The 12,134-nt window shown below is 40.3% G+C and overlaps 1 protein-coding gene across 3 annotated transcripts in view; it reads right to left on the bottom strand.

Annotated features, from left to right (window-relative positions):
• FEZ2 (fasciculation and elongation protein zeta 2) overlaps positions 1-12,134 on the bottom strand; it is a 44,807-nt gene that overhangs the window by 29,263 nt on the left and 3,410 nt on the right. For all 3 annotated transcript variants that reach the window (XM_003908495.4, XM_003908496.4, XM_009183987.4), the window contains exons 2-3: positions 9,368-9,476; positions 1,532-1,648 (exon numbers count right to left, since the gene is read on the bottom strand). In XM_003908495.4, the coding sequence (XP_003908544.1) occupies positions 1,532-1,648; positions 9,368-9,476 (226 nt within the window). The remainder of the gene's footprint in view (positions 1-1,531; positions 1,649-9,367; positions 9,477-12,134) is intronic.

Genomic DNA, 12,134 nt, shown 5'->3' on the forward strand with positions numbered 1-12,134 from the left:
CAATTTAAACATATCTCATCAAAAATTCTGACATAAAATTTAGAAAATACAATAGTACAAAAAAAGTATATATAAATGGGAAATGACCTCCACGACAGCAAAATATTCTTTCAACAGCAGAAAAATAATTTTATACATTAATTCAATGAAAAATAAAGGGATTTTTTTAATTACTTAAAAAGTAGAAGTCCAAAGAGAAAAATGCTGTGAAAAGCAGAAAAACTTCAGAAACACAATTTGCCTTGAAACAATGATCTACTGTCTAGTACAATGCTGCTTAAATCTTACGACAGTATCTTGCCCTGTTGATTCTAAAAGTTGAGAAGGATATAGAACTCAGCGAAAATGTAAAGGAAAGCCAGGAAAATTACTCAACAGTTAGAAAAAAGGAGCTAAAGTTAAAAAAAAAAAAAAATTAAATACAATTAAATGAAAGAGTAAGACATCATGAGCATATTTACCATGCTTCATGAATTAAAAGTTTAACAGGTAACATTTCCACCAAGGAAAAATAAAGGCAAATCTGAAGGAGATGGGATTATGTTAATTAAATAAGGGTCTCCAAAACAGGCAATATAATATGGCACAATGAGCCACTCAAGGATCCTACAGAATCTGTTATTCTAGCTCTGAAAAACAGGGAGAGTTTATGGTATTAGGCAGGTCAGTGAGGGGACAATGAATTCTCAAGGTCGTGTCTATCCCTAGATTACCCTCTACCTCAAAACAACCCTCCAACCTACTATTACCTTGCTTTTTTAAGCACCACATTCTTTCCACGCCTAGAACAATTCAACCACAAATAAGACTACGGAGGATCCAAATAACACAATTTTAATGTAAATTTTTAATGTACTCCTCCCAAGCTTGCCATAATGTATCTCCTTACTGACCTTGTCTTTCCAGCCTAAAAATAGAGTGTGGTAGAATTCACAGTCCAAGTAGCCATGGAACATTTTATTTCAGGAAGAAGTTCTGGCATCACATTTCAACAATACAACGGAGGTGGGAAGAGTATTCAGAAAATGAGAAAGCTGATTCGACTGGTTTTAAGTGAATACGGGGTTGACCTTACTAGCACATTCCACGGGAATAATGCTCATTTCTTTCTGGGGCACACAATATGTTACTTTAATACATGCGAATGCTTTTTACCCAGGGTTTCGAAGATACTAAACAATTTCTACACAGATACTTGACAGTTTGTCCATGTTTGGGTAAATCTAAAGGAACAAGGAAATTCACAATATTTTTCTGGTTTGGGGTTAAGCAATAACCTTTCCTTGGTACCTTGCTATACTCCTTCAACAAGGCCTATGTTGGAAATCTTCCCAACTCACATAATCCCCCTTCTGCTTCAGGTCACAAATACTTATTTTTCTCTGTGGAAGAGTTAACTACTAAGCCTGTATAACCAGAAAAAAATAGGAAAGATAAGTAAACCAACAGCCATCATTTACTGTCATAATAAGAAGCCATTTTTCAGCTCTAGAGTCTCCTTTCCTTGCGTTGCTGAGTATCTCCTCTATACCTGGTCTGCCGTGAAGAGGGGCTCATCACTAACACAGGAGACGATGATTGAGTGCATATCCAGCTGTTCTCTCAGCTCTTCATCATCTGACGTATCAAAGAGCAAACTGTCACTTACCTAAAAACAAAAATACCCACCATTAAAAGCAGGACATCGTGATCAAAACAAAGTTAACAGCTCTGAGTAAAAGAGGCTGCAGAGAAAAGCAACTACTGAGAGCTTTCCCTCGAGAGGGAGAAATTATTACAATCACTCTGTACCAGGCAATGAGTACATATTCATCTTGAACAGAAATGAGAAGAATGTAGAATAAATATGAAATCGCTAAGACGCTGCATAAGGCTGCTATAAAAGCTGACAGATATGCAGAAAAAATACGGTATTCGTTAGCAAGTCATAGGGAATTCACAGTGAATAGAAGGGAGAATATGGGTAGGTTTAGCAATAAACAGTAAGACTGGTAGACGTTAACATTCTAAAGAAAACATAAAAGTTAGTTACTTCAAACTAACTTCTAATATTTGAGTAAAAGATGATCAACTCCCTGAAAGGAAGGATCTGTCCATGAGCGTCACACTTAGCCCTTCCAATTGCACATTTCTTCTTAACAAAAACTAATAACCCTAGGCTCCAAGAACATCTTTAAACCTAACTGAGCTGGTGATTCACCACTCACCTCCTCACCATCTTCCACCAAAGGATGCCCTTGCTATCTGGCTTCCAGGTGGGTTCAACCCTACTGGCAGACACTAGGAGACAGGAGGGTGGGATGGTGAGGGCTGGGCATGTATTCTGCTGTCTTCCTCCTTGTCAGACTATCATTTGTTGACTATGGCTCTTCACCAAAGCCATAGCTCTCATTAGCAGACTTCTCCCACACAGCCCATCTCAACAGTTTCTGGTAATCTCTCCCCCTCCTTACCTCTTCAAGTCCAGGACAGCTAAAGTACCAGTTTCTGTAGCCAGCCTGGGGGACTGCACCACATCTAGTTAGTTTCCCTTAACTCTGCCCACACCAATATAAACAGCCCCCTTAATAATGACTTAAGTGTTTAGTACCAGTACTGATTGTCAAAACTTGGCCTGAAAACACTCAGTAGATTAAAATGAACAAGTGAACATCTGTCTATCATCTACCTATCTGTTACGACATGACCATTCAGGTGCTGAATGGAACTGAAATTAGAACTCTATTCCTCAGGAAGGATTAGCACACACTGAGTTTCCAAAGAATAAATGGGCAACACGGATTACGTTAGAAGCCACCAAGTCATTCTACTACATAGTGTATAACTAAAATGATAAACTTTTACCTGGCAAAATTATTTACCCATGCAAAGGATATGTATCTAAAGCTGAGGACACAATGGAGTGGATGTAGGTCCCTGGTGCTTACTAGTTCTTCATAACATGAGCATCTGGAGTCTGCAGGCGAACACAGCCTACAGAGTAAGAAACCTACAGGTGAGAAGGGCCAAGAGAAGAAGCACTGGCATGTCGACTTTCCAACATTAGACTGGGAGAAGGGCCCTATCAACACTGCAGGGTCCACCTACAAGCCTACAGTGCAACTCCAGGCTCCTGCAAAGTAACGATATCCCTTCTCATTTTATTTCTTATTGCACCATCAGCCTAGCAAAGGCCTGGCCATGGCCTTCAACACCAGCATCATGAACTCAGAACACTATGTGGAAAAAAGAAGAATCTAAAATCTTCCAGGGAAGAAGAGAAAAAAAAAAAAAGTACATCACATTAAAAGGATCAGGAATCAAAATGTCATGTGACTTCTCAATAGCAACAATAGATGCTAGAAAATAATCAATGTAACTTCCATATTTGGAGAAATTGCATCCTAGAATCCTATATCCAGCTAAAACAAGTAGGCAGGGGCTTAGGATAAAGACATTTTCAGACATACAAGTTCTGAAAAAACTTACCTCTCATGTGCCCTTTCTCAAAAAGCTACCAGAAGGAAAATGAAAAAGAAAAAAGACATGTGGTCTAATAACAAGTGACAAAGAGAATTCTCATCATGATAGTAAAGTGAAAATCCCAGAATGACTACTGTAAAGCTAAACTAGAGAGTAACACTCAGATTAGAATTGTTACTGCAGAGAGCATGGAGAAGAGGGAGATGTGGGTGGGGAGGGAGAGCAGAAGGACTAGATAGATTACCTGGTGCAGTCCATTTACCAAAATGAGTTCTATGGCTCTACTGAGGCTGAATTGGTCCCCTAAATATACACTAAATAAACCACAAAAAGGCAGTTAGTATCCTAAGAAAAAACCTAAGTAGAAAAAGAGAAAATTTAAATATGTCAAAATGGGTCAACTGCACATTTGAAAAGTAAATATAAATGATGAAGATTAATTCAACCCCAGATGTTGATGTAATTACATTGGGAAGATGGGGAAAGGGAAGTTTTTGGGAGGGTATGGTGTCAGGGGTTGCCAAAGGACAGTAAGAGAGCTACACCTTCACTCTCTGGGTAGAAAATAAAGAAATAAAGTCTAAAATTGAGAAAATAATACCAAGTAAAATGGCATGAGCATGTTATCTGCTAGAAGAAATAGGTGATATTTAAAGCGGTCACCTCTGGTAAGGAGAAATCAAGGACGAGGTAAGTGGAGCAGAGACTGCCTTTTCATTTAAGTCCTACGGTTCTAATTCACTCTTTAAACTATGACAGCTGTTCCTTTAACAATTTAGTGTTTAAAAGAAGGAGCAAGATCAAGAGACTAGGCTCTTGATGAGAGGGGATGCATGATTTCAATATTGTAGAAGATGAAAACGTGGTACACTGTTATCACAAAGGCGTGTCGATATCATGGAGTAGACCTACCGATTAGCTTCATCGATCCTTACACTTCAAACACTTCACATCCCCTTCCCAATCACTCTTCCCATGTTTCAGCTTGAGGACCATGATTTTGTTTTCTTTTTCCCCTTCTGGCTTATAAATACTAAAAGTTTTAATTTTATAATTAATCCAGGGTGGGCACAGTGGCTCATGTCTGTAATCCCAGCACTTCGGGAGGCTGAGGCGGGTGGATTGCTTGAGCTCAGGAGTTTGAGAACAGCCTGGGCAACATGGTGAAATCCCATCTCTACAAAAAATTAGCTGGGCATGATGGCACATGCCTGTACTCCCAGTTATTCAGGAGGCTGAGGTGGGAGGATCACTTAAGCCCAGGAGGTGGAGGTTGCAGTGAGCCAAGATGGCACCACTGAGCTCCAGCATGGACAACAGAGCCAGACCATGTCTCAAAAGAAAAAAAAAAAATTATTCCTAATGAAGCCCAGGTTGCCATGGCTCACACCTGTAATCCCAACACTTTGGGATGCCATGGTGGGAGGATCTCTTGAAGTCAGGAAATCAAGACCACCCTGAGCAACACAGTAAGACCTTGCCTATACAGAAATATTTTTTCTTAAAATAAGCCAGGCATGGCAGTGCTCCTGCCTAGCTACTCAGGAAGCTGGAGCGGAAAGATCGCTTAAGCCCAGGAGTTGGAGGCTACACTGAGCTATGATGGCGCCAATGTACTCCAGCCTGGGCGACAGAGGGAGACACCCTCTCAATCTATCAATCAATCAATCAATCAATCAAATTGCTTCTATGGAAGATGTTATTATCTTTTTCTTATTTCGACTCTTAAAGGTATAAAGATGCATACAAAAGTCCCTGTCCTGAAAGAAATGCACATGGAAGGAGAAATACAGCACGGAAGATGTTCTTAAGCTGAAATGAATGAGAAGCATTCTATCATATAAGCATATTCAAGAATGGCACCAGATTTAGAATAGGTTTATGGCCAAAACACATGAGTAATAACAGTAAACTATTATAATAAATTTCCATGACAACAGAAATGATCCCAGATCATCTTTCCAGAGAGAGAGCCAAGTCCATTCCCCACAGAGATGGCATATGCTAAGAGCTGGAATACCTTTCAGGCTTTGCAAACTAGCCCTGGCTGTCCTGGGTATCATTATTCACTCTCCCATTCGGCATAAATGTGCCTTCTCTTTGCCAAGCATTCCCATCACTCCCTTCCAATGCCAGGGTTAGATACAGACCTGGTGGTACTGTTTCCCTGTATAAAACTGAAGATACATCAAATGGAAAAAATGTGCCCACATAAGAATGTGAAAGATACCAGTTGCCTTACTCTAAAAAAGACCTATCAAATTTAGAAGTGGGCCATCTTAATCTTCAATCAAAGAAAAATTTTAAACTGCAGTCTAGCAAACTAGTTTTCCTGAATGTTTTTCTCACTTTAATGCAAAAAAATTCCTCTTTTGTCAAAAAAAAATTTCTATAGACTTTGTTTTATAAGTAAAATAATCTAAAGAATGCTTTCAAAAGGTAAATTTTACTTAGCTTAATCATGGCACGAATAGAGCACCAAGTGGCAACGGTAAATACAGTAACTTTGCCAGGTTAAAAAAAAATGTTTAATTATACGCTGTGTAATAGAATGATGTGGTGGCTTCTTACATAGTCCTTGTTGCCCATTTGTTTTTCAGAAACTCAGTGTGTGCTAATCCTCCCTGAGAAACAGAGCTCTAATTTCAATTCTATTCATCACTGGAATAGTCATGTCACAACAGAGAGATGATAGGTGAATGATCACGTGTTCACTTTCATCTGCTGAGTTTTTCCAGATAAGGCTGTTTTTGGTGTTTTTTTGGGGGGACAGAGTCTCGCTCTGTCACCCAGGCTAGAGTGCAGTGGCGCAATCTCAGCGCACTGCAACTTCTGCCTCACAGGTTCAGGCAATTCTCCTGCCTCAGCCTCCCAAGTATCTGGGATTACAGGCATGTGCCACCACACCCAGTTAATTTTGTATTTTTAATACAGACAGGGTTTCACCGTGTTGGTAAGGCTGGTCTCAAACTCCTGACCTCAGGTGATCCACCCACCTCGGCCTCCCAAAGTGCTAGGATTGGCCGGGCGCGGTGGCTCAAGCCTGTAATCCCAGCACTTTGGGAGGCCGAGACGGGTGGATCACGAGGTCAGGAGATCGAGACCATCCTGGCTAACACGGTGAAACCCCGTCTCTACTAAAAAATACAAAAAACTAGCCAGGCGAGGTGGCAGGCGCCTGTAGTCCCAGCTACTCGGGAGGCTGAGGCAGGAGGATGGCGTAAACCCAGGAGGTGGAGCTTGCAGTGAGCTGAGATCCGGCCCCTGCACCCCAGCCTGGGCGACAGAGCAAGACTCCATCTCAAAAAAAAAAAATAAAAATAAAAAAAACAAAGTGCTAGGAATACAGGCATGAGCCAACACACCCGGCCAGTAAAGCTTTTTAATGTCAGTACTAGCATTAAACTCTACATCATTACTAATCACTACCTTGGCTGTATCATTACCCTGGCATTGAAAATAACATTCAAAAGGCAACAAAAGGGAGCGACTTCCCAAGATGCAATCCAAGAACAATACAAGATATACAGCAGTCCCTCAGTATCCATGGGAAATTGGTTCCAGGATACCCTAATACCAAAATCTGCAGATGCTCAAGTCCCTTATATAAAATGGGGTAGTATTTGCATATAACCTGTGCACATCCTCCTGTAAGCTTTAAATTATATATAAATTACTTACAATACCTAATACAAGGTAAATGGTTTATAGTTGTTATATTGTATTGGTTTTTTATTTTTATTATTTTTATTGTTATTTTACTGTGGGTTTTTTTTTTCAAGTTTTTGAATCCACAGTTGGCTAAAGCGCAGATGTGAAACCAGAGGACACAGTGCGCCCACTGTACATTTAGTCAATGAAATTGGATAAATGTGTCTCATTCCTGCTGCTAATGGGCCTGTCTTTGAAACTATGAATAAAAACTCTTCTATGCTATTTTTAATATGTCAAAAAAGTAGTACCCATGGACTGGTTTCGGTGCATTCTGCATTATTTTAAATAATATAGAAAATATTTTTTTACAACCTTTCTATCATGATCTCTGGCCCTACAGTTTCACCAATAAGGCTACTCACTTATTCACTCAATAAACAGGTATCTTCATATTTACTATGTGCCAGGAACAGTATAGTTACTATAACGACAAATATAAATGCCTGCCGGGAAGTCACAATCTAGTGACACACCCAGAAACATATGATTAACAAGAGAAGGCAGTGGTCATTTTAGAGACAGGGACAAAGTGCTCTGGGGACTAGCACCCATGAGACAACAAGGCTAAACCCCGTGGCACAGATAATAAGTCCTTTCCAAGTTCACAGCCCCACAAGTGCCATCAGTTCCCACAGAGCGGAGTGTGTTCTCCTTCCGTGCCGGGATTTAGGCCATGGCTAAATGACCATCTGTCAGAGATGCTGGAGGTGGGGATTCCCCCCAAGTGAGAGGCTGGATTAAGTGTCCTTTAAAGCCCCTTCCAACTCTAACATTGTATAATTCCATGAGATCAGCGAAGGCTAAAACAGTAATAGGAAGCTTCAGAGAGGAAGGGAAACTTGAACTAAGCCCAAAATGATAGTCAGGACCTAAGTAAACATAAGACAGAGCAAAAGATCCCTCATTTTGTTCCTTTTCATTAAATGTATGCCAGGTCAGTCTGCAAAGCCTAATGGGATTAATGATTGGCACAGTCAGGAAGATTTCCATCGCTACTGAATACTGGGAAATATGGCCAGAATTCTACATTTTACTAGAAAATAATAACAGTAGGCTTCTCTGATTACATATATAAGAAAATCCTTTTAACAAAACATTAACAATACTATTTAAAATACTGACAGGCCTACTGCACTACACTCCCAATAATCACATAATTACACTTAATGAAATACAGAGCACGCAAGATCTGGCATGAGTTTACATTATTATTTGATAAGGAACTTAAACAGCCTGAAATTTAGATAACTTGACTATGTTTCTCAACAGCTTTAAAGAAAGTTAACACTCTGATTTTGCATTTCAAGTAATTGTCTGCCCTTTTCTGCCCCCCCACCTGTCCTATCACTTGTGCTCACACTTCTTAGTCAAGGCATCTTCACTTTATAATACCAGGACATACACAGGAGCCCTCAAGAAAGATAAGTTAGCCAAGACCATATTTAAAAAGCCAAGAACTAAAATATCTTTTAAAGGTTCTCCAGTATTCACAGGAATGCATAGTCTCCTGACAACATATCATGTCTAGCAGGTCACTACACTCATTCAAAAGTTAACTCCATGTTGAGATTCCAATACCCTCAGTATATTAAACCAAAGGCTAGCATTTTTACTGAGTGTTTCAGTGCATCAAAATTGTACTGAGTGTTTCAGTGCATCATCACTGCCAGGCGCAGTGGCTCACGCCTATAATCCCAGAACTTTGGGAGGCCAAGGTGAATTACCTGAGGTCAGGAGTTCAAGACCAGCCTGGCCAACATGGCAAAACCTTATCTCTACTGAAAATGCAAAAATTAGCCGGGCGTGGTGGTGCATGCCTGTAATCTCAGCTACTTAGGAGTTTGAGGTGGGAGAATTGCTTGAACCCGGGAGGCAGAGGCTGCAGTGAGCCACTGCACTCCAGCCTGGGCAACAGAGCGAGACTCCGTCTCAAAAAAAAAAAAAAAAAAAAAAAATTGCGATAGAAATTTAGCTACACATACAAAAGTGAGTGTGCTGGAGAAGAACTGGAGGAATGTGCCAGCGAGGTAACGGCCCTAGAGCCAAGAGAACAAGACAGAGCCACCCCAACTGCCATAAGTTCGGAAATGAGAGGCAGGTCAATGAATCTGAGTTAAGCAGAAATGCTGCTGTTTTAGTTGTATTACCAGCATGAGTTATTCAAACTCTGTTGGTTCAATTCCTAACTTACCCCTTTTTCTGAGAGGTTCAGAGTAAGCAAGTGCAAGGTCCTAGTATGCGACGACTTCCAGTCTACAGGCATCACATTCCCATAATTATCCGTCAAGGCATTCCAAATCCTTAAAAAGAAGAAAGCTACAATCAATGAAAATTAACATTCTGTACGTCTTTCTTAAACAAATATTCAGTGAAAGATGATCACCAAATGTCAAAGGAGAAAAACAGAAAGCACATTGTTTCTCAGAAAAACATCAACAAAGTAGAGTCTCCTAAACAAAAACTAGGTGAAAAATCACAAAACTGGGCTGACAAGAAGTCCTAAGGGAAGGTGAAGGCGTACAGAAAACTCCCAATAGGCAACAGGCAACACTTCCATTGTATCAGGTGCTAGGCGCTGTTCTAAGCAATTTACATGTATTAACTCATGTAATCTTCAAAAACAACATTAGAAGGGGGAACCATTATTATCCTCATTTTACAGATGAAAAAACTGAAACACAGGGAGGTAAGAAATGTTTCCAGGGTCACATGGGTAATAAATACAACTGTGCATTACACTTCTTTTTCTTCTGTAACTTCAAACACACAGACCATTTCGAAAAGTGAAAAATCTCTCTCAAACAAAAGGTTTGTTATCTTTTCTGGAGAAAGAATTCACTCTCAATGTGAGAACAGGATTTAATATCTAATTCGTAATAAAGAAGCTAAGTACTAAGGCAGATACGATGAAAAGGAGAAGGAGAGGGAGTTCACAATAAAATGCACACAGGCTCTATCCAATGCAGTTACCTGACCTTATTACCCAACAGCATTACAGGGAGGCAAGAGGGTAAAATGGAAAGGGCATTTGACTGAGACTAGGGAAACAAACGCTTGTCTCCATCCTTCTTCAAACAACGGGTTATTGGCCAAGCCCCTTAACCTCCCTAGGTATCCTCTGCCCTTCTATAAATGAGAGACCTGGGCAAGAAGCAGACACTCCTTCCAGCTCCATTACTCTAAGCATTAATTCAAAAGAGCTGTATTGAAGAGATTCCCAAACCACACCAGATAAGAACACCTAACTCAAATTTCATGACCAAAATTCAGGTTTCAATACTAAAGTAATAATCGGCACAATAAAACATGATGTTTTAAGAAAAACTAAAGTTCAGAGATGCAATTGACTTGAAATCTAATTGGGATAAGTCAAGTCAAACACTAAGCAGATGAGCTACTTACTAGCTAGAGGTATACACAAAGATGTCACGTAGAAAAAACACCCTAAAATGTGTATTAGGTATCTAATTGTGAATTCTTTCCAAGTGTGTAGACACTAAGATACAAAAACAATCCTGGCTGGGACATAAACATAAGAATGAAATTTTTCTTGGACTCGGGAAGGGGAACATCACACACCGGGGCCTATCATGGGGAGGGGGGAGGGATTGCATTGGGAGTTATACCTGATGTAAATGACGAGTTGATGGGTGCTGACGAGTTGATGGGTGCAGCACAGCAACATGGCACAAGTATACATATGTAACAAACCTGCATGTTATGCACATGTACCCTAGAACTTAAAGTATAATAATAATAAAAAATAAATAAAATTAAATAAAATTAAATTAAAAAGAATGAAATTTTTTTTAAGTTCCGGGATACATTGCAGGACGCCATGGTGATTTGCTGCACCTATCAACCCGTCACTTAGGTATTAAGCCCAAGAATGAAAATGTTAAAATACAGACATAACATAGTTAACAAATAGGGATTGGGCGCCAAAAAGCAGCAGCAATAGGACTGCAACTGCTAAAAGCATAACATCCCAAACGATGTTTGGCTTTAAAATGCACATTAGGGACAGGCCTGGTAGCTCATGTCTGTAATCCCAGCACTTTGGGAAGCCAAAGTGGGAGGACTGCTTGAAGCCAAGAGTTCAAGACCAGCCTGGGCAGCAAAAGGGAGACCCATAGCTCTACAAAAAAAAAAAAAAAAAATTGAATTGGCCAGGCCCATGGCATGTGCCCGCAGTCCCAGCTACTTTGGGAGGGTAAGGCAGGAGGACTGCTTAAGCCCAGGAGTTCAAGGCTACAGTGAGCTATAATGGCACCACTGTACTCCAGCCTGGGTGACAGAGCAAGACCCTGTCTCTAAAAATATATAAATAAAAAATGAAATTAGCCTCAATAAAAATGTGAACCCAAAAAGCTCTAGAGAACTAACTCATTTACCCAGCAAATCTCCCATATGCATGGTCCATTCCTATTCTCCTCTCTGTTGGAATCATATCCCCTCTAATGCCAATGAAGTAGAATTAGAGGCAATGTCTGCAGACTGCTAAACTTGCTGGGTTTCTGGCTCATACCCTCCTGGGTAAGAAATTTTCAAACACTGAATAACTGACTGTATAGTCCATTTTCATGCAGATGATAAAGACATACCCCAGACTGGGAAGAAAAAGAGGTTTAACTGAACTTACAGTTCCACATGGCTGGGGAGGCCTGAGAATCATGGCGGCAGCAAGGGAAAATGAGGAAGGAGCAAAAGCTGAAACCCTTGATAAGCCCATCAGATCTTGTAAGACGTATTCACTATCACGAGAATAGCACAGGGAAGACCAGTCCCCATGATTCAATTACCTCCCCCTGGATCCCTCCCACAACACGTGGCAATTCTGGGAGATACAATTCAAGTTGAGATTTGGGTAGGGACACAGCCAAACCGTATCACTGACTATAGAACTAATCCTGGTCAGGAACTTGAGTAGAATACACAAGCAGGTGAAGACAATCCAG

Source organism: Papio anubis, chromosome 14 (genome assembly GCF_008728515.1).
Source record: "Papio anubis isolate 15944 chromosome 14, Panubis1.0, whole genome shotgun sequence".
Taxonomy (NCBI): Eukaryota; Metazoa; Chordata; class Mammalia; order Primates; family Cercopithecidae; genus Papio; species Papio anubis.